We start from the raw sequence: 15,396 nt of genomic DNA on the forward strand, positions 1-15,396 counted from the left end.
TTTAATGTTTTAGCATTTTATTTAACACCACCTTTGTCTGTACAAGCAGTTATTTACAATGAGGCATGTGTAAAGATATGAACTGATGTTACTCTCAGCATCAAAATTTAAAGTTTGTCAGTAGAAAAAAACTACCCAAATGTGTTAGGGTGTAACAGATGACAGATCGAGTGGTGATACCCTCCTAACTGGTGTGGTGTTGTTGGACAGCGGGTTGAAGACGCAGGGTAAAGACAAGTCTGTAGATGAAGGCTCTCCTTGCTCCCGCACCGCAGAGATTTGTCTTAACAAAGCCTTGCCTTCCTCGCGGGCCTGAAAAGCAATAATTAACAAACAAGTTTGACGCTTTGATGCAGAGGTGGAGCTTGAGTTTCCAGTGAGTGCAGGTGAGAACGCAAGCTCCAAATATTCTATATTGAACAGCTACAAAGAGGAAATAAATGACCAGAAATTGGTAGACTAAAAGGTATAGTAGTCCTTGCTGTAGGATATAACCAATATGCACAACTGTTGCCTTAAAGCTGGAGAATCTCACGCAGCCAAAATGACGAGTGTCAGTAACAGTGTTCAGTCTTACATTGTTCAAACCGGAGTCGGAAACTGACCGGTAAGAAGTTATGACTTTTAGAATGAAACTGGATGTTTCTGAATAATTAGTGGATACATTTATCTACTGTGAATTTGATTCAACTCAATCGACTAGCATGTGCTGTCATGTTCCTCTTTTGTGTGAAACTCGTATGAACACCCACTCAGAGCCATACACCCCAGGCTAAAGTTTATGATTGGTCTCAAATGCTGTGAATGGCCAAATATTTTTTCCAAAATATCGCTCTGACAAAAACACTCTTTTTTTAGCAATAAGCTTGCCAGGGTCAATAAGCTTGCAATATGATCGCCTTCCTATGTCACAGGGGGAGTGAAATCTGAGCGGCTCATTTTTTTCACATGCTTGCAGAGAAAGACATGCCAAAACAAAGTTACTGGGTTGTCCTTTTTCACGTTTTCACGGTTGGTAGATGCACCAGGGACCCGATTATAACACATTTAAGGATTAGTTCACTTTCAAATAAAAATTAACCCAAGCTTTACTCATCCTCAAGCCATCCTAGGTGTATATGACTCTTCTTTCTGATGAAAACAACCTGTGAAATAATATCCTGAAGCATCCAATTTTTATAATGCCATCATAAAGCTTGGATGCATCAGGATATTTATTAATATTTTTCTGATTGTGTTCATATACACCTCAGATGGCTTGAGGGTGAGAAAAGCTTGGGCTAATTTTCATTTGAAAGTGAACTAATCCTTTAAATAGATCACGCTGAATGAATGATAGCGTGATCATATAATGTGGATGACGTAAAAGAACAGATGCTGCATTAATTGCATTAAATATTAAACTGGACACATTAAACAGCCCTATTTAAAATCACTTCAATCTTAAAAATGTTTAAAACCTGCAGACTTGAAGCTTATTAAAATTACTTTCTGGCTAGGCTTTCTCAAGTCAACATCAAATTCTGCACTTCATTATCTAGCTAGAGTTAACTCATCTGAAATAATAGTTTAATGAACTGTGATGACAGGAAGACTTGAGTGGATTGGTCAAAAGCAACTCACGTCGTTATAGTCGCAGCAGCGCTGAGCGCAGAGAGACGCCTCATCGTAAAGTTTGTTCTTGAAGTAGTACTGGCCTAGATAACGCAGAGCAGTGCTCACCTCAGCATGCTCCAGCTGCTCCTGAGATCACAGAAAACACACATCTGATCAGTCTAAAGTCAGATATTTCTTCTAATCATGTGACTAACAACATCCGTGCCACTTTAACATCAAATCAGATTTTAATGTTACTGTGCATGATGTGCAAAAAATTGGAAATCAAGTAACTTACACCACATGAGAAAATATCCTGGATGTAGATTATGTAGCACTGTGCAGCATCGTCCGATTCATTCAGTTGTTCGTGAAGCCTAAAAACAAACACACACCATTTCACCAAAACAGGTAACACCACCACTACGGCCATTACTACTCACACAAACACAATCCTGAACAAAACCTCACTCACTTTGCCAGCTTTAGAAGAGCCATTCTCTCCACATCCCCAACAGAATAAGCCCTCCAGTAACACTGAACCCACAAAAACAAAGATAATAGAATCACTGGACCACAAACTCACATTCTGAGAGGAAATGATCTATGCTGAATAATCATAACAGTTTACCTTTTTGGCCTCAACTTGCTGAGACAGTTTCTCGTAACATTCACCAAGAGCTACGAGCATCCGCGAGTCATTAGGCCTGATACAAACACAGCATTAGTGAACTTTCTCGGGTCGATATTGCATTAAACAGACTAAATGATTCATGTACATGATGCACTCACCTGAGTTGATGGGCCTTCCTGTAGTAGTAGAGCGAGTAGAAAGGCATTTTGAGGATCTCGTAGGTCTGTCCGAGTCCGTACCAGGCACGGTAGTCCCTTTTGTTCACTTCAATTGCATGCCTAAGAGACAAGAGAGACAATGTATTAAACTTGTAGACTAAAAATGTAGCACTTCTTAACATGACTTCAGTATGATTTTCTGGTCAAAAAATATTATATATATGTATATATAAATAGGAATTAAAAATAATTATATTCATTTTATTTATTTTATATGATGTTGTATGATTAGTGTTATTAATATAACACACACATATATAAAGTATATACATATATTGGGAGCGGGTACAATTTATGTTTTTGAAAGAAGTCTCTCACCAAGGCTGCATTCATTTCAGCAAAAATATATAATTTTGATAGGCTTTCACTGTACAAGGTGAACAAAAAGGAAGAAAAACCTGACTATCCTCCCACAATTATTATTATTTAAAATATTTTATTAAATTTAAAAAAACAATCTTACGATTGTAATCATAGATACAATTGTACTGTAAAATTAAAAATAGAGTATTTAATAATCATAATAATAATAATGTTATATTATAATGCAATATATGTTATAAAAGATATACTGTATATCATCAGAATTATTATTGTATTTTTATTTTATTTTACAGAACAACAATAAAATTACAACATTTACATGTACGTACAACATTTATGGTTGTCTTAATTTCTTTGCTTTCAAACGTTAAACCACTGAGCTTTTATTTTGGCAGAAAACATGCAAATGGTGCCGCAAACTCTGAGGCGCTGTCAGAACCAATCCGTGCATGAAATTATTAGAAAATATAACATTTTGCAGTTTATTTAATAATTGTTTAAGCCAAATTCGTGATTTCAATCATTCTACAGTCACCATCATACAATAACACCAAGTACCCCCCAGTTGATTTTTTTCTCAAATGTACGCAATTCACGCGAGTCATACTTCTCAGGTCAGAAAATACAAAAATCCATATAAATATGAAAAAAAAAAAAAAACATCCCTGGTACCTGTAGGCCTGAATGGCAGCGGATGTGTTTTTCATCTCCATGTACTCATGACCCATGAGGGTCCAGGCCCCTAGACAGCGTGGATTCAGCTTCAGAGCACGCTGAAAATACAAGGCGGCTTTCTCATGCTGAGACCGCAGACTGTAGTAGTTACCTGTGAGCACACAACAAAACAAACAGTTTTCAGAAGTGACTTTATGGCTGATGTTGTTCAATTTCAAGGATATATAATGAAAGTGACATGTGAAGGCCAAGTATGGTAAACCATACTTGGAATTTGTCCTCTGCATTTAACCCCTCCAAGTTAGTGCGGAGACATTAGGAGCAGAATCCACAAATTTGTCATCCACCGCCACCCACCCGCACCTCTGATTTTCTCTGACTGTCACACTACAGTTATTCAAATTCTCAGTGTTAAAGGGTTAGTTCACCCAAAAATGAAAATTCTTTTATTAATTACTCACCCTCATGTCGTTCCAGACCTGTAAGACCTCCGTTCATCTTCAGAACACAAATTTAGATATTTGATAAAATCCAATGGCTCAGTGAGGCCTGCATTGCCAGCAGGATAAATAACACTTTCAATGCCCAGAAAGGTACTAATGACGTATTTAAAACAGTTTATGTGACTACAGTGGTTCAACCTTAAATGTAATGAAGAGAAGAGAATACTATTTGTGTGCCAAAAAAAAAAAAAAAATAAAAAAAAATAATGACTTTAATCAAAACACTGCTTCATGACGCTTTGAAGCTTTACGAATCTTTTGTTTCGAATCAGTGGTTCGGAGCATGTATCAAACTGCCAAAGTCATGCCCCCATTGGTAAACCATTGAAATTTCAAAACACTTATGATATAACAAAGCTTTGTATACTGAAATCAGGTGACTGGCAGTTTGATTCACTCTCCAAACCACTGATTCAAAACAAAAGATTTGTAAAGCTTCAAAGCTTCATGAAGCAGTGTTTTGAAATCACCCTCATGTCGTTCCACACCCATAAGACAAAAAAAAAAAAAAAACACTTTATCTAGTGATGGGTGAGTAATGAATGACAGAATTTTTATTTTTGGGTGAACTAACCCTTTAAGTGTTTCACAGCCATTACACATCACATACCAAACACTTGATTGGTCCTGGTTAACTACTAAAACACTCCCACATGGTAGGCTACTTTTATTTCCTTCCCTTTGTTTTTATTCTCTTTTAAAATTTCTCTCAGATCTGTTTTGCCTCCATTTCTGCTTAACAAGTATCTGCAAATTAGTGCCTTACAAAAATTATGCTATAAACACTTGTGTTGGAAAACACTCTTCTCATAATAATGTCAGTTAAGTTTTTGTTGATTGTGTGTATATTTTAGTTTAAACTGTTGCGCTATTAAGCAATTTCTCATATAGGTTTTTCATCTCTCATCCAGCCGCAATGAATTGGAATGTTATTTTTTATTACTCGACCTGCGGATTATCCACAGCGCCCCCGAATATAATAACAACCGCAATCCACTCATCACTAGTGGACACACAACGGGAGCAGCGGGCAGTCATTTTTGCTGTGGCACCCAGGGAACGATTGGGGCTTAGGTGCCTTGCTCAAGCGCACCTCAGTCATTTCCTGTTGGTATTGAGAGTCGAACCTGTGTAAGATAATGCCGGACTGTCAGGACCAATAGAGGGCTACTCTTTGAGAAAACAAAGGAAATTACCATTTGAACTCTCTCTTGCAAAATTAGCATCCCCATCCGAGTCAATCACACCTCAGCATTGCCTTAATCTACATTTTCCTTCCTTCACCCCCTCTTCCCCCATCTCTTATCTCTACATATGGAGATGACCTGAAATTCACCCAAAATCTATATGGTTCAATGTGAACAGTTATCATGCAACATTATACATGTTTGGTATCATTTGAAATGTCTCAGTGCGACTGGTACAAATGTCTCATTCCCATAGAAGTAAACTAGAAGGTAATAGAGGTTTGAAGATTTTAGAGATAATTTGCTCTCTGTAATGGGTGTGTCCACCTTCACAGGGTCTTTCATGCAAATGGCTTTCTTTCCCTAAAAGGAGTAAACTACTCAGTCTAGGACCCTGATTAATGCAAATTCCCATTGAGAACTCATGTTTCCATTTGAAAGAAATTTCTGTCTTGGTCTGAGTATTTAAAGAGATGTTGCAGGAGGCTCGGGGCTCGATCCTGTGCAGATGAGCCCACATCGCACAGCAATGTGCATTTTTCTTTCACTCTGTTTCTGAGCATTTGATGTTTGTATCGATCATCTTTGAGATGATTATGTAATTATGTAATTGGCATGATACATTTACCTGACTAATAAATTGTTACATTTGACTTGATTCTGACTTACTCTGAAATTATTGGCTCTAGTAGATTACGTTAAATCCATAACCCCACAAATCTACGCTCAGGTTAGTAACGGACTAAAGTACAGTTTAGGTGGAGAAGTGGGGCACACCAACTGATATTTTAGAGCTCTGACTAGCACATTGGCATTAGTTATACTTAGACTGTGTAGGCTAATAATGGCTTTTTTCCTTTTAGAGTGTTGCTAGATCAATCTAAACAGGGTGGGCCTCAACCTCTGGTTATGGTGAGATTATTCTAACTAAGTGTCTGTGGGTAAACCACTGCGTGATTATGTAAAGTTACCACTAGAGGAAGCTAAATTGGTCAGCCTGATTTTATGGTAATGGTCATGGCCCCTAGTTAAAAGTAATCTTACCTTAATTCGGTGAGTTCAGATCTATGGGGACTAAATAAACGTATTCTAGAATGAGCAAAGTGGGTACGGCCTCTAGAATATTAGTCATCGCCTCTGTCTAATGACCAAGACTGACGAGATTGTGCGTATGAGATCGTATGCCCGGCCGGTGTGAGACTCAAAGCGTTATAGGAATCCGAATGAACGAGCACAATAAGAGTAAAGAGTTAAATAGAATAATCAAATGTATAGCTAAATTGTTATACAAATGACCAATAATCAGTAGACATTCTAAACTAAATTCGAGGTCATAATAAAATGGAGTCAGATAAAAGTTAACTTGGAATTAAACCACTCTGCCACACTGAAAAGAAACTGTCCCCGCCCTGTGGGAAACCGCCGTTGGGGAAATGGGCGGGCCTTACACCTGCAACCTTCAGGTTACCAGCCTGACTTGCTAACCATTAGGCCACGACTGCCCCAGACTAGTTTTATTATAGACTATTGCCTTACCAAAACTTGTTTAACTGGAAGGCACAGTTTTATACACAAGCACTTCCATGGAAAACCACCTGTTCAGATCACCGATACAGATACGGACCATAGTGTCACTTAACCAGACTTATGACTATCGACACAACATTGTGTCCACTTTACATCCCCCCCCTAAAAATCGTGCACTTAGAAAATAACAGTTTGTCTGCCATGTCCACATGTACAGTGACTAACCATAGTTCATTTAGAATTCTCAAATCAAACTGACTCGATTCACTGCTCTTTCTCATCCTCACCTATGACACAGCATGTTTCCACTCTGTACTTATCTATTTCCACCAGATTATGGGCCAGATAACTGAGCTCCGGCTTCATGCTCTGAAAAATAAGACAAACAAACAGAGGAAATTAACACAAAATTATCTACTACAACTGGCGCTCATTTATACTTGCATTATCATATTATCCTGTATTTTTCATTGTTTGATATAATTGTTTATCAGCAGATAATCAATCATTAATATTTTACTGTAATATAATCTGACCCAAAAACCCATGTGACCCTGAACCACAAAACACAAGTCATAAGTAGCATGGGTATATTAGCAATAGCCAACAATACAATGTATTAGTCAAAATTATCGATTTTTCTTTTATGCCGAAAATCATTAGTATAATAAGAAAAGATATTTCCATGATGTTCCATGAAGATATTTTGAAAGTTTCCTACCATAAATATATCAAAAATATTTTTTTTTAGTGGATATGCACTGATAAGGACTTCATTTGGATGACTTTAAAGAAGATTTTCTCAATATTTAGATTTTTTTGCACCATCAGATTCCAGATTTTCAAATAGTCATCTCAGCCAAATTGAGCACGTTTACATGCACACCTGTAAGATAACTCACAAATATCAGCTTATTTTAAAATAACTAGTTTTCCCCATTTACATGCAAACCAGTAACCTGACAACTCAAGTAATAAATCGGGTTATTGCCCTGTAGTGATGTCATAAAATAAACATTTGTGCATCTTACTCCGAGTATTTCATATGTTATGTCAGATGTGATGTTAAATAAAGCTTGCAACATGTCATCAGGAAACTTACAGCTCATATAGTATTCTTTCATGCAGTTACAGATGCAGCGTTTTGACTGAACCACATCTACTTCTGCTGCACGAGAGATGAGAACACATTTTTACAATTTTCTGGATCTTGAAAGAGTCTGCATTTGTGATATTTCCTTCTTCCTTTCCCGCAAAACACTCACTCTGTCTGGATGCATTTAAATCTGCACTAAGGATGCATTTCTGTCACGTATCACACATACGTACTTCAATAAGACAACAGAAAACAGGTTAATGCATTTGCATGCCGCGCGAAATCAGGGCAAGAGGCAAAAAACTACCTGTACTGACCGGTTTATGCTTAAGCCATTTATATCCTTACTCCTATAAAAGAAAATGGTTTACCGCATTTACATGACCACGTTCGTTGTCGGCTTATTAAGCATAATCGGCTTAATAGCCATGTAAACGCACTGTCCTATCCTAACACACCATACATCAATGGAAAGCTTATTTATTCAGCTTTCAGATTATGTAAAAAAATGATGACTGGTTTTGTGGTCCAGGGTTGTCTCTAGTAGGGATACAGCAACAGCTGGAAGTGAGGCAAGATTTCAGGATAAAAGAACAGTAAATTAATTTGCTACTTATCAGATTGTGTTTTATTAACGACTACACCTACCCTTACAATAATGCAAATACAGTAATTAAATTACCTAATATTTATTTTGCACATGCCCAGTGTCCGTAGCTGTATCCCTTCTAGTCTTTAGCGTGGTCCAGGGTCACATATGGTTCTGATATCCTGCAAGATCTTCCATCACAGTCCAATCCCCTTGGACCCAAAAGCTATTCCACTGGCTGAGACAACTTTGTATGAGCACTCTATTCTTTGCCTGATTAGAAATTATAGAAAATCACTTCATGGTGCATTTAATGTTAAAGGCACAATATGCAAGTTTCACTAAAACCAAATAAGCTTTTATAAACAAAGCTTCTAAATATCATATTAAACATTTCCATTTTTGTCAATCATAAGAAAGAGGTGGCTTTAAGCTTAATAAATTGGAGAAGTCCTGCGCATGTCAACAGACAAAAGTCTGTTGTTTTCACTGGAAGATCAAGTAATAACCTCATGACTAAAACATTTACATATCAGCACATATATACATCAATAACATTTAGAACATAAATTTTGAAAATAGATAGGGTGAATTTTCATTTCTGGACTTTGAAACTTTAAACTTGATCGGCAGTTTCTTACCCTGACATAAAGCAAGTTGGAGAAGGTGTCCATGTTTTCGATGCGAAAAGGATCCTGTTCCCGGAGTTCATTAAACAGATATAAGGCTTGATCAATATCTGGGAAAAGAAAAATTGGCAACACTTAACAATAAGGTCCCATTAGTCAATGTTAGATAATGCATTAAGTAAGATTTACTATCAATGAGCAATACATTTGTTACAGAATTTATTCATCTTTGTTAAAATTAGTTAATGTTTGCTCAGGTCCACTAAAAATTAAGAGATACAACTTTATACACTTTACAATAAGGATCCATTTGTTGACATTAGTTAACTACAAGTGTATTATATTATAATTATATTATTTATTAAAATTATAAATTAATATAGCAATATTACACATCATTGTTTATACTATATTATTATTAGTGCTGTCAACTGATTACTTTTTTTAACTAATTAATCGCAATTTTTTTCTGTAATTACAAAGTTACATTGGAGTTTTTAATATTTTTATATTGTAATAATTTTACAGTTACTCTTCAAATTAATGTAGAAACAACTTAAAGACAGTATATTTTAAACGTTTGTTTAATGGCATATTTTTTATGAATGAAGGCCAGTTTGCTGATACTAATACTGGTACTGATGTCTATGAATTGATTTAATTTTTTTTTTTTAGACAATCAGCAGCACAGTATAACTGAAAGCTATAAGTGTCATATTTACCTGTGAACTTCCTATCTGTCCAATAGATATGAAATATACAGAAATTGAATAAAGTTATCAAACACAAACACTGTACAGTCTTCACTGCATAAATTATAAATTAAATGCAGATTAATCCTTATTAAAGCAACAAATTTCTGTTACTTTTGTTCTTTGATTAACATTAATGACAGACATCACGACATTCACAGACAGCGTGTTCTTGTTTGTCTTGTGGTGCTTGAATGGTTTAAAAGCATTTGCGTGAATAAGAGCGTGATCATATCACGCTGGCCAAGTTATGAAAGAAAAAAGGGATGCTGCCTTAATTGCGTTAAATATTTTTAACATTAAACTGAAAAAAAAAAAAATCACATATGTTAATTTTGACAGTCCTAATTACTATACATTTTAAATAAATTATTATTTTAAAATCTGAAAAAAAAAAGGCAAAAGGTAGTAATATGCTTAATCAGTAAAAGCATAAAAGAATTTCCTGATTTAGGGATATATAATTTGCTGTTTGCTGCAAATAACGGTCACCTCGTATGTTATGGTAAGCCACGGCGATCTGGGAGATGATGTAGGTGCTCTTGGCAAATCCTGCTTCCATAAGGCTCTGATATTTCTGCAGTGCCTCTTTGATCATCTGCAGTTCAGTGTACATGTGTGCCATGAAGAAATCCCTCACCCAGCAGTCTGGCAGAGACAGGGACTTCAGCTGAGAAAGACAAAACAGAAAAGCTATTTCAGTATGTTTGAGAGTCTACTTCAGTGTACCTGCAATGAACTGTAAAGCATGACAGAGCACAGTTGGCTGGGAAAAAAGACATACCATTTCAATGTTGGTGATGAGATTGCAGAGCTCCAGCCATGATCCCCAGTGCAGAGGGAGAGCGTGTGTTGCAGCGACAAAGATATCTACTGCCTCCTTCAGCAAATCCAGTTTCCGAAGAACCACCCCATAACTGGTGAAAAACAAGATTAGATTAACAAAAAGTTAACAAGCAGTCCTAGATCTCTTTTTATTTTATTTTTTTTTAAACTAGTTGTTTTTAAATATTTTTCTACTATTTGCAAACCAGACCTGCGACCCATTTTTTGGGGTCACAACTTTTGAGAACCAATTTGATACCAGTGTTGGGGAAAGTTACTTTTAAAAGTGATGCGTTACTTATATATATATATATATAAATAAATAAAAGTAACTCATTGTGTTTCTTAGTTACTTTTTATGTAAAGTAATGTGTTACATTACCTTTACGTTAATTTTCCTCACCTGGTCTATGCAAATGTAAAAGCCTTTCACACCATAATATAAGCCTCAGGCTGAAGGAAATGTAAATTCAAGCCTTACAGTAGTGGGCACAGCTCAAACAAACCTTTTGGTTGTGCTGCCGTTCTGGATTACAGAAGAATGGTATGAAGGAAAAGAAAGTTCAACACTTACTTCAGCAATACAAAAAAAAAGAAAAAAAGAAAAACACACAAATGTGATGTTTATCTAAAGTCATTTTTGCTTATTAGTATGGTTGAATTGGATCATTGAAGGTCAGCAGCAAAACATTGGTTAATAAAGTGTGATTAAAGACAAAGTAATTTGTATTATTTAACATATTTAATTATTGCAGGTTTGCAGTTGATGGTTTTTATTCATTTTGAGGAATACTGAATCTGGTTTTGTGCAAGCGAGATGAGTAAATGTATGCTCACATTTAGTCTAGAAGTACAATAATCATCAAATTTACTCAACACCTCTGTACCGTAATCAGGTTTCAATCAGGATTTCAACATGGGGAAAAGAGGAATCAGTCAATAAATGGGAAAATCGAGTAACTTGAGTTACTTAATTGAAAAAGAAACTAATATTCTGTTGTAAATTTAAAGGGGTCATGAATTGAGAAATCAACTTTTCCTTGAGCTTTTGACATATAAGAGGTCATCGTACTATAAGAATATTCTATAAGTTTCAGAACTGAAAACTTCTGTTAGTCCAATAAAAGCTTTTATTGACACCAGGCCCAGCGAACGACTCGTCCCAGAATGTACCCATTTATGAAGTATGGCCTCTGCAGAAATCCCGCCCACTGGCGTGTCAGTGAGATGAAGATGAGGAGAGAAGAGCGATACACAACTAAAAATAACATTACCTTTCAAAGGATCCTAATGCTAGGAATATGAATGTCTCAACAATGTGAATGTCTCAGTTGAGCATTATTTATTTGTATGTGGTATTTCACTGTGAATTATTTCATTTGGCAGGCTTTGCAAACAGACTTTTAGGATATGGACTCGACAGTAATGCAACAACATGTAAGTAACTGTGTTATTTCTAATGCTTGATCTGATATGTAATGATTCATGTACAGTCAGATGTTGTTTGTCTAAGTGTCAGTAAATCAAAGCAGTGACTAAACGGTCAGCTTCACGTTGTTTCTCTTAATAGGAAGACAATAATCTGTTATTTAAACGGTGATTAAATTAGAAACAAGTAAATCAAAGAACGCCCCTTTTACAATCGCAGGAGCTGTCAATCAAAAAGCACGAGTTTATCAGTGACTGAGTTCTGGACTCGCACCAAAACTCCGTTTTATTCAACAAATCTCTTAGTTACATCGCATTTGCACTGTTGTGATGAAAGCAATCGTAGTGTGCAGAAATTGAGTTTCAATGACGAGATCGCTGCTTTCATGCGCTCAACAACTGTCTGTGATCGGCTACAATGTTCATCACTGCAAACTCTTATGGCACGATCTAAATATAATGCCATAGATCTAAATGTAATGCTATAATCAACACTTTTCACGATTAGTTCACCTTGAGAGCTGTAGTAAAAACGTGCAAAAAGTTGGCTGTTTATATGTCAAGCACATGATTGTTTATACCACATTTGTCTGCAAATAAGATAATCAAAAGTACAAATCATTAAAAAAAAAGTGCTAAAAGTTTTCAAAAGAGATACTAAAGATGTAAGCCAAATCACAGCAGTGGGCGTTTACACTGAAGTCTCACAGCAGACACACCTCTTAAAACAGAGCGTTCAAATAAGAGGGCTAAAATCAGGATAGGAAAAATGCCTTTTTTTCCTAAATTTTGACAATTTTTGATGTAAAAAGCAATCTAACGTAAGTGCACCCCAGGAAACAGTATAAATCAATAAAACAACACAGTTCATGACCCCTTTAAAAGTAATGCGTTAATTTAATAATTACTTGAAAAAGTAATCTGATTAAATAACTCGAGTTACTTGTAATGCATTACATTTGATACATACAGATAAAGGGCAAATCCATCCAGCTCTCCTGCGCTATGTTTTTTGCTCAATTCCACCCGAAGTTCTCGCAGGGCTTCGTTTCGGACCTGACCCTTTTCCAATGGACCTGCAACCAAATACATGCTTATGATAAGAGCAGTGGAGACCATCTTTGCTGGAGGATCGGTTTAAAATGTTTCTCTTACCAAGGCTATCAACTGTCTCGTCATCTTTCTTCTTTTCCCCTGACTGAGAGAATGAAAAAGTATTTAAGTTCTTCCACATTTCAACCCCAAAAAGAAGAGATTTACAAAACAATAGTGAAACAGCTTACCAGGTAGCGTGAATACATATACAGGAAATATGCTTTCTGACTCCGGCAGCCTCTGAGAAAATATGCAGCTCGATCATATTCCTTCAGGTCAAAATATGATTTTGCCAGACAAAGAGCATCCAAATCTTGGGCGTCCTCCTGGTAGAAAGGGAAAGGCAGTCAATGTTTAAACTTGCATGTCTTCAGGCAAAACAGATTATCGTCTACACCTTTTATTAACATTCGTCTCAATACAAATTTAACAATTTCCTCGTGCTCTGAAAACATCTTATAGCCAGCTCTCAACTGTTTTATACCAGAAATGACAGAAATTCTCACTATCACAGACATGACAAACATAACTACACCAGACCAAGAGACTCCAGACTGACCTCAGTTAGCTCCGGTGGTGGAGGGATCTCATTCAGAGGAAGGGGATCCAAAGAAAACGCCAGTTCAGATGCCCTTGAACACAAATGACAGGTATATTGTCATTCATATATATATATATATATATATATATATATATATATATATATATATATATATATGTATGTGTGTGTGTGTGTGTGTAAACTAACATAGGATACATTTGGTAAACATTTAACAATATATACTGTAAATTGTAGACAATAAATAAATACATTATTAAATAACACAATATATCAAACAGCACAATACAATATAAAACACAACATACAGCACAGCGTTGAACGGTGAAGCACACAGTAAATGTCGTTATCTACTCGTCCTGTACCATGGTAATACTATAGTATATATATATATGGTGCTGAATGACTGTCATATTTAGTCTTTACATGGTACACCAAGGTCTTTCAAAGAATATAGTTGTGTCACTGTTAAAGGTAACGTTACCACTGTGTTACCACAGTATGTCAAACAACAAGGTATTACCATGGTAGGTGTTACTGTATGAAAGGCTAACATGTTATAGACGCGCCTAAATCACGTGAAGAAACACTATCTATGTAGGCAGATCACTACGTTTTAAGATACAGCCATAATTTCTGTTTATTCTATTGTGTTAGCTGTCATGCTAACTAACTGTCACCCAATAAGACCGTGCAATTAAATAACTGGCTGTGTTCTTGATATGTGTTGAATTATAAATATAACTGCTCTTACCATTTCACGCTGTGGACGAGTCCTCTTTCCTTACACTGCGCTACAATAGAAATAAGTTGCTTTTTAATTTGAACCAAGTCACCAAACTCACTGCTGCGGGTAGCCGCCATTTTTCATAAATACGTCATGCCGACGCAAGCACAGCGCAAGAGCTGATTGGTCAGTGATGGATCAAAGAAGACCCTTTTCGTACTTCAAAAACTAAATGAAATGTTATCTTGTTGACTGGCTTGTAATGAAACATCTTATGCCTTTTTATTCGGATACGATGGAATTTCATGAGGGAATCGGTAAGATGAAAAATAATAATAATGATTTAATTTATTTAAAATGACTTATTGCATTATATTTCAAATAAGTGATGCGGCACTTAATGTGAAAAGTTTTTTAGTGATTTTTTATCAAGGTAGGTTGATTTTAATCATATTTAAATAACATAAATTCTGAATTATAAAATTTATTTAATAATGCAACTGCATGCAGGCCAGAGTTTTATTGTAAAATACTCATAAACATACAATGGTGGTCAGAATTATTGGCACCCTTGATAAATATGATCAAAGATGACTGTAAAAATAAATCTGCATTGTTTAACTTTTGATCTTTCATTCATAAAATTAGCAAAAATCTAACCTTTTATTGAAGGAAAAGAATTTAAAGTGGGGGGAAACTAACATTATGAAATAAATGTTTTTCATTTATTGACAACCAGCACCCTTTTATTCAAAACTTTTTGCAACCTCCTTTTACCAAGATAACAGCTCTGAGTCTTCTTCTATAATGCCTGATGAGTAGAACATCTGACAACAGATCAGATCAGGTCAGGGGACTGGGACGGCCATGCAAGATCGAGCAGTATATGGCTGGAGGATGCTGAACTTCGGTTGCGCCAAGAGGGTCCTTTAGGATGGACTGGGCAGCTGGGTCAGATGAATCTTCACAGGTTCCTTTGCAGGCTGGCTGAGGAGCCGTGGCGTGCGGTACAGGCAATGTCTGCCGATGCAG

The 15,396-nt window shown here is 36.1% G+C and overlaps 1 protein-coding gene across 1 annotated transcript; it reads right to left on the minus strand.

Annotated features, from left to right (window-relative positions):
- Nucleotides 1–20: 20 nt before the first annotated feature.
- Nucleotides 21–14,530, minus strand: cdc23 (CDC23 (cell division cycle 23, yeast, homolog)). Its single transcript, XM_067375826.1, has 16 exons — nt 14,392–14,530; nt 13,638–13,710; nt 13,267–13,404; nt 13,139–13,181; nt 12,954–13,059; nt 10,515–10,647; nt 10,223–10,400; nt 8,991–9,088; nt 6,952–7,033; nt 3,445–3,598; nt 2,389–2,508; nt 2,228–2,303; nt 2,072–2,133; nt 1,895–1,973; nt 1,624–1,743; nt 21–312 (listed from the first exon to the last, which is right to left on the minus strand). The coding sequence occupies exons 1-16, from the start codon at nt 14,499–14,501 to the stop codon at nt 145–147; spliced, it is 1,740 nt and encodes a 579-aa protein (XP_067231927.1). The 5' UTR covers nt 14,502–14,530; the 3' UTR covers nt 21–144.
- Nucleotides 14,531–15,396: the final 866 nt, after the last annotated feature.

The sequence above is a fragment of the Chanodichthys erythropterus genome, chromosome 22, assembly GCF_024489055.1.
Source record: "Chanodichthys erythropterus isolate Z2021 chromosome 22, ASM2448905v1, whole genome shotgun sequence".
In the NCBI taxonomy this organism is placed as follows: Eukaryota; Metazoa; Chordata; class Actinopteri; order Cypriniformes; family Xenocyprididae; genus Chanodichthys; species Chanodichthys erythropterus.

Excerpts from the sequence above, each read along its gene's own strand:
- cdc23 (XM_067375826.1), bottom strand. The coding sequence starts at position 14,501 with ATGGCGGCTACCCGCAGCAGTGAGTTTGGTGACTTGGTTCAAATTAAA. Across the intron at positions 13,060-13,138 it reads CGAGACAGTTGATAGCCTTG|GTCCATTGGAAAAGGGTCAG; the intron begins GTAAGAGAAACA and ends ATTTGGTTGCAG. Across the intron at positions 2,304-2,388 it reads AGGAAGGCCCATCAACTCAG|GCCTAATGACTCGCGGATGC; the intron begins GTGAGTGCATCA and ends TGTTTGTATCAG.